Source organism: Brienomyrus brachyistius, chromosome 1 (assembly GCF_023856365.1).
Source record: "Brienomyrus brachyistius isolate T26 chromosome 1, BBRACH_0.4, whole genome shotgun sequence".
Lineage (NCBI taxonomy): Eukaryota > Metazoa > Chordata > Actinopteri > Osteoglossiformes > Mormyridae > Brienomyrus > Brienomyrus brachyistius.
The window spans coordinates 46,247,477-46,261,592 of record NC_064533.1 but is presented as its reverse complement, the minus strand read 5'-3'; the positions used below and the strand labels follow the sequence as shown (position 1 = coordinate 46,261,592).

The 14,116-nt window shown below is 41.1% G+C and overlaps 2 protein-coding genes across 9 annotated transcripts in view; one reads left to right on the top strand and one right to left on the bottom strand.

The window, feature by feature from the left end:
• The window catches only part of dgkh (diacylglycerol kinase, eta), a 59,870-nt gene extending 48,964 nt beyond the window's left edge, over nt 1–10,906 (bottom strand). For 5 of the 8 annotated variants that reach the window (XM_049005916.1, XM_049005922.1, XM_049005917.1 and 2 more), the window contains exon 1: nt 8,513–8,838. In XM_049005916.1, the coding sequence (XP_048861873.1) occupies nt 8,513–8,809 (297 nt within the window). In that variant the 5' untranslated portion in view covers nt 8,810–8,838. The other 3 variants (XM_049005923.1, XM_049005918.1, XM_049005924.1) reach the window with 3 other exon arrangements.
• Nucleotides 10,907–12,049: 1,143 nt separating this feature from the next.
• Nucleotides 12,050–14,116, top strand: part of vwa8 (von Willebrand factor A domain containing 8) — a 74,134-nt gene continuing 72,067 nt past the window's right edge. Inside the window, exons 1-3 of the mRNA XM_049009544.1 lie at nt 12,050–12,319; nt 12,714–12,791; nt 13,118–13,248. Coding sequence (XP_048865501.1) covers nt 12,181–12,319; nt 12,714–12,791; nt 13,118–13,248 — 348 coding nt within the window. The 5' untranslated portion in view covers nt 12,050–12,180. The remainder of the gene's footprint in view (nt 12,320–12,713; nt 12,792–13,117; nt 13,249–14,116) is intronic.

Sequence of the window (14,116 nt, the reverse complement as noted above, 5' to 3'; positions counted from 1 at the left end):
GGTAATGTAACTATATAAGCAAATCCTGCGGACACAAAATGCTCAGCACGGTATTCTGCAGAACACAATCGAAAACTCTTCCAACTCTCCATGGCTGCAGTATTTTTGAAGTGAGGGCTATCAAATCGTTTAACAAGGGCTGTGTTTCACACCATTGCCCTGATGGTGACATGCCACATTTTTACTAAAAGCAAGAGGAAGTGCTCGCCAAGTCTAGGGGAGGGACACCCACCGATCTGCGTGTTGACATCTGCCTCAGCTCGTTCCACTGAAGGGCGCAATCCATACCACACCTCAGCGGAACAGGCCAGGGCAACCAGCACAAACAGAAGGTACTGGGGGGATTTCCCTGGCTGCAGACTTCAGTCATTTGTTTACTATACAGGGGTTTGAGGGGAGCATGAAAGCGGGGACCATCAGGGGGGCGAGTGATTCCCATCCTGTTCCTCGGGGAGCCCAAGACGGTCCACATTTTTGCTCCCCCCCTTGGCCTGCCCGGAAGACCCTGGGGACCAGGTGGGGAAACACTGGCCTAGAGCCTCCTCTTCACTCACTCTGCTTCTTCATTTTATCATCAGTGGATTATTAGGGACCCACCCATGCATTAGCGGGGGGTTAACACAGAATACAAAGTTCCAGAGCTGAGATGTTATGTTTAATTTAATAAAAGCCACCGTCAGACGTCCCTTCTATTCCCTCCATTGATGTTATCGCCGCTGTCCCCTACCTTATCGATACCGCCAGCTGCCCATACTCAACAAAACAGCCCATTTTACATTCAGACCAGAGGCAGAAAAATATCACTAAGTGGATTATACAGTCCATGACAGGTTTCCTGCAGCCATGCCGAATCTTCGGAGAGAGTTTAAGCAAAAGATATTTGTCATTACAGTACTATTGTCACAGTCTTGGGTAGGAGAGTTGAGTGATATAATGGTCATTACCAATTTTAATTTTAAGTCTTCTTAAGTTCCTGGTTTTTATATACTGACGTCTTCTGGTTTTCTCTCACCGAGATCCAAATGTCCATGCAGCGACATTCTTATGATTCCTTGCTTTTCCCTCTTCATGCACCGAAGCAGAAAATCATTGTTTGTTTAGTAAGAAAGTTACCTGCTCAATGCCCATTCCTGGCCAACCCTGGAAGGGAATCGCCCAATGAAACGGCCATCCCTAGGTCACATGATTCGGCCAACCAAACTGCCCAGACCTTCCCCCTAGTGTTTTATCGACTTTTATTGATAGAGGTTTTAGAGGTTTTTTCTTGGGATTAGGCTACAACTTACAATTTTATTTATTTTTTTTTTTTATCTCGAATGCTAATGCTATATTTGTTAGTTAAGCTTATTTTCTCCATCTGCAGTGTGACTTTCACAATTAAGAAACCATTTTTTTCATAAGGTGCATTTTTTCCGTTTTATTTCCCCATGTGAGTATCAGACAGGCAGCAGAAAAGAGCATCCTCTCTGTCATTGTGCAAATACTGTTTCCAACATCAAACGGCTAGTCAGATTGCAACCGGCTACGCCTAGCGACCAATCAAATTGGTTTGATTCGTTCTATAAAATAATTACGAAAAATGTGCATGCTACCACTCCTCATCTGACATTCACTCTGATCCGAGTTTAATTTAGCAAATATAAGGTAATATACAGCAGAGAGAAATAATTACCGTCTATGTACTGCTGTGATTTGAGTTCCTTTAAATCTGGAGCCCCCGATTTCTGGTTTCAGAACACTGCCAGCTGTATAAAGGTGTTTTGTATCTGATTTTATATCTCAGTACAGAGATAAATGATAGTATTGTTCTTTACAAAACATGTGTTCAGGTATTTATAAGACTTACGGTCCTCTGAGGATCGACGGTTCAATAATTTCAGGGTAATCTAATATCGCTAACGTATCAACAGTTACCATAAAGTCAATTAGGGCTACAAAAGTATCTAAGCTATTATTTTTTATTAATTAATGTGAGCTACAATAATGGTTAACATGCGTATTTATAAATAGCATTTCCTGTGTATGCAATGTCTCAGCTTTTTTATTGAGGAATGAAGACTGAGAGCCACATACATTAATAAAAACTGTATCCTCCAATAATTATATCAACAGCCAGGTATCATCAATGGGCTTTTTAAAGGGGAGGCGCCGATAATGTGGGACTGAATGCTTATTCTCAGCTAACTTTCATTTCCCCAGACATTTCTGCTGGTCGTATGACGTAGGGGAACAACCTACGTCCCCGGCTTCCTTGGCTGAGGGCCCGGGTTCCGGAAGGTTCTGATCTCCCACCCTTCAGCGCTCCCAGCGAACGTTTTCTGATCACGCATCTCCAGGAGACGGCCACACTGAAACCAAAGCGGTGATAAGCGATGGAGGCACTTTCCGACAGTAGATCTTTGAGACGACCATCAGGACGTCTAGACTTGTGATGATTAATGTTTTACAAGCTCTCCAGCAGGGCGATAAGATCCTTCGCTTGCATGGCATAATCGTATCACGGCAATAAACCAGGAGACAGTCACGTTACCCTATATGCACAACACATTACAATTAGGGAAAGTGATACGGAATAGAACTTCAACTGTCTGGATATTTATTAAGCAAATCTCTAGATAATTATATCATCAAAAACATTCATTCTTTACACAACATAGAGGGGCTATCCCCATTTCAGACATTTAGTGCTCAAAGAAATATCGTTGCCTTAATTAAATAATGTAATAGAACATAATCTGTGCTGAGAAAAATTTGCAAAAATTAGCATCAAATTCATTGATATAAGGAGCATGTGGAATATTCATAAACCTATACATGGTGCCTGTTTTCTGCACCAAAGAGAGCAAAACCTGAATATGCCATAAAACTTAACATGCCTGTCGACTCCCCAGACCATGATAACAGCCATTTTAAAACAAACTAGAGGATCTTACGATGTACACTGGACTACAGGTATCCAACTCCAGTCGCAGACCATGAGGTACGTTGTTTTTTGTCTGACAGAGCACTTCATTAACTGTTATGTTTTAACTGGGCTGCTGCCTAAATGGATTATGTGATTAAAATCAGAGAAGAAATATGTTGATTGATTAATTACCGTTACCATTTACTTGAAACCAAATTTGTGCATCTAATTAAACTTTTATAGCATGCAACTGCATTAATAAAAAGTTCCCTTTAGTTGAGTGACTGAGAAACTAAACTAGTTTCAAACTTAATATATGTACAACTGATTAATATATGTAAATTAGAACATAAACATGTCTAAGTAATATAAAATTAGCAAAAAAAAAAAAAAAACAAACAGCAACAACAATAATGGACACAGCGTCTGTAGGGGAAATAGCCTATATTTACAAAGTACTTTTAATACATTAATCAAGTTTCATTAAAACTGTATAAACAGGTAGGCCCCAGATGGCACATTCGGTTCAGAAGGTTAGTTGGAATTAAACCCAACAAGCCCTATAATCCATGAGGAATAGAGTCTGAAACCCATGAATTAAGCCAAGCATCTTGTATTTGCTCATAAACAATACTGGTCCAAATCACAGATGGTGTCTTGATGAATGATGTATAGTGAAACCATGATGTTCCCTTTTTGGATGGAGAAACGATCCAAAAGTACCATAAGGAGAGCTATTTGAATCTTGGGTTTTTTCATACAAACCTTACGCATCAGACGGACTAAAAAAACAAAGCGAAAATATTGAAATTTGCCATGTTTCACCATCTAGCCCCCAATAAGAACTATATCTCTAAGCAGTTTTTTTCCCCAGTACCATATATCCATTCAAGAATATTTTTTTGGGGGGGTTGGCATGCATGAGTAATTCAAAAAAGTCACAAAAAGCCCTCCTTCATTCACATTTTTCTCAGTAATGGGTTTTTTTCAATATAAATGTCAAATATGCCTCAAAAGTCTTTTGCCTAAATGGAGCCAGTGACGTCATGGACATGTCTGGGCTCTTTTCACACAGAACGCCTTATTGATGAAAAGGCCAAGCCCCCAAAAACTAAAGACTGGGCAAGCAGCAAACGTTTCATCTGGGGGGAAAATGCTGAAGTGGTTCTGGGGAAATAGAATTTTTCCATGATATGTCTGTGCACTGCTAAAGTATGTTCTGTTCCCTAGCAACAGTGCCCTAGAACCTTAACACCACTGAACTGAAAGGGTTCAATGGCTGGAGAATGGAATCTCATGCCTCTATGTCCGATTCCGATCAACAGCAGGTCCTGCAAGTAACTGTTGTGCATCAATCTTAAACCTGGTGATTTCTGGATTTTATGCAATTATAGCACCATGTAACAATTTTACATCAACTGCAGTGCTGTGTGAGAAAAGATGCTTTTCCAGCAAGATTCATTCCAGCAGAAAATAAACAGCAAAGCAAGAAGTATGTGATTAGCCTGAATCAACAGAGATGGATGCAGAGCATATTTGTTGACTTATAGACCTATGCCTCATTACCTAATCTGGCCCATGCTCCAGGATGGGCCACCGTTGGCTAAATCTAGCTTTCCCCAGTATTGGGACATTTAACAGTTGAACCGAGTGCTTTATGAAACAACCTGCAAGCACCAGAAAAGCTGACCACACAGTTTTCCTCAATCAGAAACAGCATGAACACCTCCAACCACAGTTATAATGTCCAAAAAAAGGCAGATTGTCATTAGCAGCTGCATTAGCCTTGCATGTTAGCCTTGTACCTTAGCCTTGCATGTTAGCCTTGTACCTTAGCCTTGCATGTTAGCCTTGTACCTTAGCCTTGCATGTTAGCCTTGTACTTTAGCCTTGCATGTTAGCCTTGTACCTTAGCCTTGCATGTTAGCCTTGTACCTTAGCCTTGCATGTTAGCCTTGCAGCTCTGCCAGCCACTTGGAAATGTGAGAAAAATGCCCATTTAACCACCTGTCTGCTAGCAGTCAGGCTGAAGCTTAAAGCATCTTGCTAGACTAAACCTTATTCCACGCCTCAAGAGAGGGAGACTCACTGGAGGAGAGTCTGAAGTCACTGGCTTTTTCATTAGCTGCTCATACAGACTCAGCAAACACTAAAATATTACAAGGCAAAGTATAACACAGGCCTGAAGAGAAAGGGAATATTTACTTTAGCCATCTTCATGTTTGTCTTAACTGTACAGTACTTGCAACTAACTTTATAAATGGAAAGTGAACCATTTTACTACAACTGGTGGGTGTGTAATGTTGATATCGACACTGCATGTTACAGTATGTTCATGCAATTGTCACATGACAAGGACCATAATGGTCAGTTAGAATTTTTAGATTAGTTGTCATTGTTGACACACCACAGCACACAACAAAATGTGTCCTCTGCATTTAACCGATAAGTGACAATGTGAGACAGCAGGGAGCAGCTATGGGGCAGCACCTCGCTCAGGGTACCTCAGTGGGGCCTTGCTGGTCAAGGATTCTAACCTGCAATCTTTCAATTACAAATACACTTCTAACCATTAAGGCACCACTGCCACTGCAGTTAGGTTGGGACCATCGATAAGTTACAATAAAGCATCTTACTCGGGCATAAAAAACAACACTTGGTAATCTTTCAATTTTAATGACTGTTCCTTTTTCGAGATTATCTAGTATATGTTAAAAAAAAAAATCTTACCACTTGAATTTTAGGGCCACTGCTTCTGCATGTGCGCTGCACCTGATCTCTGAACCAATCGCAATCATTTTCATCCCTGCTGCCAGACTCACTCAGACGATGCAGAAATTTACCAAAAAACGTTCGAGGAGGAAAAAAGCGAACAAGACCTGGTCACCGAAAAACGCTGGAGTTCCACTGAATGGAAATATTTCGGATTCCATAAAGACGATATTGAGCAAAAGCGTGCGATCAGTCAGCACAGGTCTGCAATACCCGCGGCATCACGAAAATATTCGCCAAACATTTCAAATATCAGAATGTGATTTTTTTCCCCAATATCGTGCCGCCCTACACTATACTGTACAAAATATATGCATAGATATTTTTTATTTAGAGATCTGCCAAAAGATCTACGGACATTTTCTTCCCCAGCCCCTTTCTGTCTGCAGAGATGTGATCGTCATTCTCAGTCGTCGAGTATAATATTGAAAAAGCAGCTAGCCCCCCCTCCCCCCCCCCCCCCCCTCCTTGAGGCCATTAGCTAGATGAAGATATGGTTGGTGGTTGCCATGGAACCAGCAACTCGTGGTGGTGGTGGTGGTGGGGGGGGGGGATGTCACTGCACCCTTGCAGTCAGAGATACATGGCATCTGGACTATTGAGCGGTAGGAGTGGGTGGAGTCTTGCTGATGTATCTGCGGTCGAACGGAGCGACAAGCCTCGCTGAGTAAACACTGAAGCGGAACGGTGCTCTTTCGGCCACGTGCTACGCCACTGCGCTCCCCACGCCACTGCGCTCCCCACGCCACTGCTCTCTCCACGCCGCCCACCTGCATGCCGCTAATACCCAGCGTCAGGGCTGCAAAGACCATCCAGAACCCTGAGGAGCAGGGAAGGACCCAGACCTCACACAGGTCTCCGGATCACAGGAGACAGCGCGATTCTTTGCCTCTCCCTCACTGGCCCCGGTGTCCGAGAGCTTCCGTCCCGCAGCGGCAGATGGTTTGGCGGGCAGAGAGAGCCGGGGGGATGCATCTTGCCAAAGGGAGGCGTGCCAAGAGAAGACTCCCGTTCGATTAGGGCGGCAGGTAGCGCAGCAGACAGGCCTGAACTAGCAGACAAAGGTCTGCCAGCTATAGTCCCTGGATGGTATTCTCTCAGCGGGCAAAAGCGAAAGCTAAAAGACGCCATAACTGCTGAGACCTTTCGGTCACGGCAGAGAAGACGGCTAATACCAGAGATGCAAAGATCAAGGGAAAAAAATCACCTACAATCTTTCTGAATGCATGTAGGCCTATATCAATATTATTTACCCTTTACAAGTGAGTACACTACTTTCCTTTAAAAGACAGAGCAGACATGGAACTAAATTAAACATACGTGCTGTTTGAATAGTGTAATGTGGTTTAGTTACACGTGTTTTGACACGTAATCTGTGGTGGCCCCATAGTTTAAACTCACGCCATCTCATTAAGGCAAGGATTCTATAAGGCAGACAGAAGCATTCCTCAGGTCCATGCTGACGCTACATAGCTGTGGCTGATTGGACAACAGCCCAATAATTTACCTGACACTTTCATCCAAATTAACTTACAGTAAAGAGAAGGCTTACAGCTTATGTATTCTCCCTGGAGCCATGACCTTTGTGTTGTTAGCACAATCTGCTGCCTGTTGCGCGACAGACGCAAAATGCTGCCAATTTCTGAGGGGGGGGGGGGGGGGGAGATGTTTTTAAACTTTTAAAATGTACAGGAAGAGGCTGAGGTGGTCACAGAGTCAGCATGCAGGCGATTGGCATGCGTTTTGATGCGTGTCCGTTACTTTAAGGATGATTAACTGACTATCATTTACTGCTCTGAAGAATTGTTAATTAGCATAACAAAGGGCCCCACTCTCTTCATCATTTCCAGGTCCCAAAAAGGCATGCTAAATATAGCCACCTTAAATAATGTAGGCAGGCATTAGTCAATAATTGAGTGGACTTTCTCTGTTTAGAAAAGAAGCAGCTCTTAATCCCAGTGTGAGAGGAGTGAAACAGGCCAGGCAGCCTGATCAAGGCGGACAGTCTGCTCACTTTCTCTTTCCACGGTTTCGGGGTGTTTTTCTTTTTTTTTTTTTACCTATATTCACTGGAAATCATAAGGACCCAGGACCTATTGCTTAGCACACCGCAACAATCTGGCTAAAACTCCCAGTACGAAACTTTTCCCCCCCAAAAAAATCACAATCCTAATACTTTAATTTTACACACAGTACTAAACAGATGTTACTCAGTGATATGGCAAACTTACAGACAGTCCATGACTTCTCTAAGTACATCACCTTTACAATAGCGATGTGTCCGTATATTGTCATTAATAAAAAACAACAAATATCAATACGTTTTAAAAACATCAACATCTGGCATTTAATCAACATTAAATGCGATTTAATTACCTGTTAATTTTCATCGTTTCTGAATGTCACGCTATTCAACGTCTTTATAGACCTTGTAATTGCGAATGATCACTACTAAAAATCTAAGATGCCAGATTTAATAGCCAAGATAAATGCTTCTCTTATATAAAATAATAAGTTGACTTACAAATCGTCATTTTTAATTTATTTTGTGCATTAGCTTCTAGATTATTAGAAAAGCAACAAGATGTATCGGCCACGAGTCGCTGAGAGTTCAGACTGCGTTGTAAATGTTCATAAAGGTTACAGCGTATATGCAGACGTTTTCAATCAGTTTTATGTACTTATTTTATTTAATATGTGTTACAATTCAATACAAACGAAAATAAAATAACAGAGGGGCGTGTGAATGGACAGCGATCTACAACGTATCAACAGTTGGTTCGCACAGAAAGCCGTGTCCTGCGGCCATAACTGACACCTCCAGCTGTTTCTTACCTTGCTCCTGATCTGCCCAGATGTTGACACTTTTCTGATGAGTTTCTGGGGCCCTTCTTGTTCCCCCTCGCTATCAGAGGACTCGTCCACCGCACCCGGCCCTCCGACCGCCCCCATGACATGCCGGTGCATCCCGGAGCCGCCGATCCCGGGCGCGGCGGCCGCCTCTTTCTCCGGCTCCTGGTGGGCAGGGGAAGCACAGCACTGCGGGTTAGCCTTAGCGCGGTCAGCCGCTCCCTTCCTCTCCGGGACCCGAGAGCCGGACAGCGGCTGGAAAGCAGCCCTCTTAGCCGCCATCTTCCGCTACCTTTGCGTCTCCGATGCACTTTTACCTATTTGAAAACCGTACAGGAGCACAGGAGCCCGTGCGGAGCTGCCATGATCGTGTGCTAGGCATTTACTCTAAGTGCTTTCGCGGCTTTGGGGGGCACTTGGAGGCTGGGGATCGCCCCTGCCGCCTATGCCGTGCGGAATCGGGAGGAAACCTCTGCAGCAGACCCTAGCGGCTGCTGGAAGCGCAGGAGCACCGGGGATCACCCGTGTGCTCCCTGCCCATTCTTAGCACACATAAAACTCCTATATTAGGAACAAAAATAAACATAGCGGGAGCATTTCTATTCAGCGGAAAAAATATTTATCCATTGCACATTGTCGAAAAGTCGTTCTCCTCAAACACAGCTTGATTTAACGCTAAATAAACAAAATCCAGTATGGTTACAGTATCATAAATTCATTGAAATACAGTTAACTTCAATTATGTTGTCTAAAGGTTGTCTAAGATTTGCATTCTGGCTTTATTCAGATTCCTGTAAAGTAATGTTCACACAATGGTGAAAATGATTCAATGACGATTGTATTCAAATTATGTCATTATGTTAATGGTTAATAGCTATGTTAATATTTTCATGCTATTTTACTATCCTATGAAAAACATATGCCAATGTAAATCATAAAACATTTTTGACATCGCTTTGCCATTCCATGTTTATAAAAGGGCCATTTCTTGATAAACGGCATAATTTTATATAACGGGTGCTTCATAGTTGTATTACTACAGACACATTTGCTGTTAAATAATATAGTCTATCTACACAGTGTTATTAAAAACCATCGAATGTTACTTCATATTCCTCTGTTCCAGACTTCAAGTAGACCGTAAACTTTGAATAGACTGTCCATTTTGAATTCACTATTCATTACTGCACAGAAGTGGTTTTTTTGCCAAAATTTGAATACAAACAATAAATTATGTTTAGCGGACTTATGTAGGCTCTTAATGCATTGGCCTATATTCAACGGTTAACAACTTATTCTAAAATTAGCATTGCTGCGAACAGGCAAACTTTGAATTGTATTTGATATTTAAAAACAAGTATTACAACTATATTATTCGTGATAAAATTTGACACTTACAGAATATCGCTGGTCCAGTTTTAGTGGCTGGCATCCAATGGTGGGACCATAATGCAAGCGAGTGTCACAATCTAGAACATATCACGACAACGACGACCTATAAATATATGCTAATATATGGTGGTGTCAGTAGCAGAAACAATCGTTAAGGAAATATTCACGCTATAAACGTGTTTTTCGCGGTGCAGAGTCACGGAGCCCCGCAGCATTCCATAAATCTAACAATCAAGACGGACCGTATCCCTAAATTAAACTGTCTTCTTTAAATATCTTGTTCATAACCCTAAAGACTGAATCATTGTCTGAGAAACCGGTTTAGAATTGGTTTTTGTCCGCCAACCCTTCTATAAATTAGGTAATTTTTAATTAAGGAGACGAAAATATTACTCTCTATTCAAATACACCATAAAAGATGAGTGAACGTGACACACTTAGTTCACAGACTGATCTTGCTACATTGTTCACTGCGTCCAATAATAAGTGTCCAGTGGATTCGCACGTTTCCGATTTCAGAAATCAGAAAAAAAGACTAACAAAACAAACTTTTAATCTTTAATTTAATTATGTATAGTTCTTAGTGCCGTTCAAAGGAAGGTTCTTCGTTTTTGAACACTATGAAAGAAATGTAATATACCCTGCATGTTAGCCTATAAGCCTATAAGGTCTTGTATTGCAATCGATTTCAGATACAAAGACGCAACGGACCAAATTTACTTCCTTTTAGTACAAAATAAAACATACTGACCAGTTCCTCCCAGACGGGGCTTCGAGTGTATCGGTGGGAATCTTCCATAATTGCTATCCGATATGTCAGGCTTCTTGTGGAGATCGGCGAGTTTCGATGATATTTACTACTAGCGTCTAAGCATAAAGCCGCACGCAGCGTGGCGTTTTAAACCGAGCGTGTATTTCGCTTCCCTCCTTTTCCCCGCATCGTCGCTTCCCCTCCGCGCGGCTCTTCCAAGGGTTGAGCTTCTCCGCCACGTGATAAATGTCATCCTGTATAAGGGGCAGAAGGCAATGCTGCTGATGTCATCTCTATTCAGGAACACTTGCTTACTCCTTCTTCTTTTTTAAGGGCAATACAATAAATACAAAAGTGTTCAGTACTTTGAGTTTCCAAGTTCTCATTTAATGTCGGTATTTAAAGAAGACGTCTAAAACTGACTGTTTAAATAGAAATAGACCCAAATAACTGCTTTTAGACTGACAAGAAATATATAACAACCTACTCATTGCTCCATTTAGATGTGTAATGGGCCTAATATTAAAATTACCTGTGTGTACAGCAACAAGTAAATGTCATCAGTTAAGTCGGCGCTTAGGTTGGGCATAAAGCTAAAATTGCATGTCTAAGGCCTATAAGTGATTTCATACTTAACAAAAGGAAAAAATGCTTAATTTGATCTGAGGTTCCCCTAGAATAAAACGTCCAATAATCGAAATAATATAATTTAAAACAGTAATTAATGTTATACATAAACTATTTTTCTTGATGTAACTTAAAATGTATTGCTACCTATATATAAATATCATAAATTATAAACTACAGTGGCCTATATCGCGCTATATAATTTGTTGCAAATTAGTAGCTGTTGAAAATAACCAAGTCCAATTCCTGGCAGAATAAAATTTTGGTATGGATTTCACCTTCAGAGAAAACTAATCAATATATGTTTGCTTGTTTGTTGATTTATTGATTTATTTATGCCGAGATTAATGAATATTGACAGTAGAATTAATGGCTGGAATATCTTTACTCTATGAGGGTCTACATGATTATGCAGTATAAATGTTTATAAATGCATAGTAATGTTTCTATTTGATTTTAAGTTGTGGGTTTACTGTTTATAATTAGAGTTTATCATATTTTGAGGTAGGCTTATTTTAATATCCTCTCAACGTCTCCCACGTTATACATAAATTCACGCGTTATAAACTTTGTTGATTATAGTGATTTTAAACCGCACACGTCCAGATACATATTTTTATGGTAGTATGTCACAATATTTCCTTAATCCTCAACATATCCCGATTTTTTTTAACATTCTCTGTTGTGTCTGGCAGTCGGAACTCAAATTGTCATGGATAGGCGGTTTGACGGAAAGTTTGCGGTCGGACCATTTCTGTTCTGCATTTATTATAGTCCACTTGCACTGGGAAGTGGGGCTTCTGTACAATTATGAAAACAACAGCGGCATAGCAAAATAGGAGCTTTAATTGAATATTCTCTATCTTTAGATTGTTATTCAAGGATGCAGTCACGGATTTTATGCAATGGCACAGTCGCCGCTGTTGCCGCCAGAAGAATGCGAAACATTTTGGGGACTGTCATGGGAAAAGGAGGCTGGAGATGCAGCGCACATGAGGTCAAACTCCTTAACACGTCGTCAGGTGAACGTTTACTTGATGGCATCCCTTATTTTGCAAATATATATATATATTATGTCCGTTAGTTGGTTATACGTGCTTTCTACAATATGTTGTGCTAGTTAAAAAAACAAAATAGTAAGTTAGCTCCCACTGCTTACGTCATTGCCCTGGGTTGCTGGCAAGTATCCTTGACCCAGTAAATGTAATTGCCTTATGTCAGACTCGTTCAGTTGAATTTCAACTTAATTAATATATAAATGTATGAAGATTGTTCAAGACTCGTTCATCACAATTTAAAGTATTCTCTTTTACAAATAAGATCTTGTTTCGTTGATTTTAAATACTGGAGTATTTTTTTGTTGTCGCATGGAATTCAGGAAAAATAAGCCTTTTTGTTTTTTCATTTTTTAACCAGGTGGTACGGTGAAAATAGGTGAAATCTCATTTCAGTTGAAAGCGCCCAGAAACCCAGAACTTGTGCCAGTCAACCACAGTATGTCACGTCATTCATATTTATTGCTTATAAGAACTTTTATGAAGTGCTGAAGGCTATTTCAGGTTCTCGCTGTAATAAAATGGATACCAAAAAGTCTTTACATTTTGAAGCTCTGTATTATTAGGGGTAAAGGGGAGATGTGTGGTGATTCAGATAGAGCCGCTCTCATTCCTGTTTACCTACTGTCCGTGTGCCGTGGTGTTAAACCGCTTTTCTGTGAATGTCTGGTGGGGGTTATTGACCGAAGTACAGTGTAGAGTTCCTGGCAGCAAGCCTCTTCTCGGGATCTCGGGATGTTAATCATGCGTATCTTGCTGTGACAGTGACAGAGTCAATATCGCCGACTGTGGTTCAGCATCTCCGCTGGATCATGCAGAAGGACCTTCTGGGCCAGGATGTGTTCCTCATTGGGCCACCTGGTCCTCTTCGTCGCTCCATTGCCATGCAGTATCTGGTATGATACTGCTAATGTGCTGACCTTTTTAAAGATCTTCCTCTCATTGTTCCAATGTTGAACAGTTGCATAAACTTCTTTGCTGTCTGACATCTTACAGCTACCTATGTGTGACCTGTTCTGTTTGCTTACTGTAAGTTAAGGCTGTCTGAAATTATAATAAATTGTTAGTATAATGATTCATTACATAGCTGTGTAGCCTTACGGTTCCAGGGTTGCAGGTTCGAGTTTGTCGACTTTTGGGACTCTATTCCTTTGTCTGGAAGGTTGCAGGTTCAAATCCCATGCCCTGTAGAGTAATCATATCACTGTTGCGTCCTTGAACATGACCCTTAACCTCAGCTCCTCAGGGATACCAGCTGAATGTCTGGGCCTGGTCCCTAACCCCAAACCTCTCTCTCACCTGCATATGTCATGTCTCCCATAGGAGAGTAAGGTGCGATATTTTGGAGATTGAATTTCTACCTGTATGATGACGACAAAGGAATTCCATTCTATTATAAATCTGTTAATGTATTGTAATTTTAACCATACACAGTTAGTGTAGTACACAATTAAAAACGAAACAGCATTTCCCTGGGTCCAAGGTGCTACATAGATTAACAGAAGACTAACATGTAACAACCTGACAACACAGAGTGCAATCTGTGCAAACACTGCAGGACAGCTGACAGTACTGATAAGGTGCAGTTTGGCTGTGCAATGCAGTAGCAATAACATAAAAAGTAATTATTCACAGGGAGACACAATGTGAGAAATGCACAATGTCAATGTACAAAGAGGTAGCAGTAAGATAATATACAGCAGTAAAAATATGAAATAGTACTGTGGGTATTTGGCTCAGTGGGATAAGCCTCTGTGCCTCTAA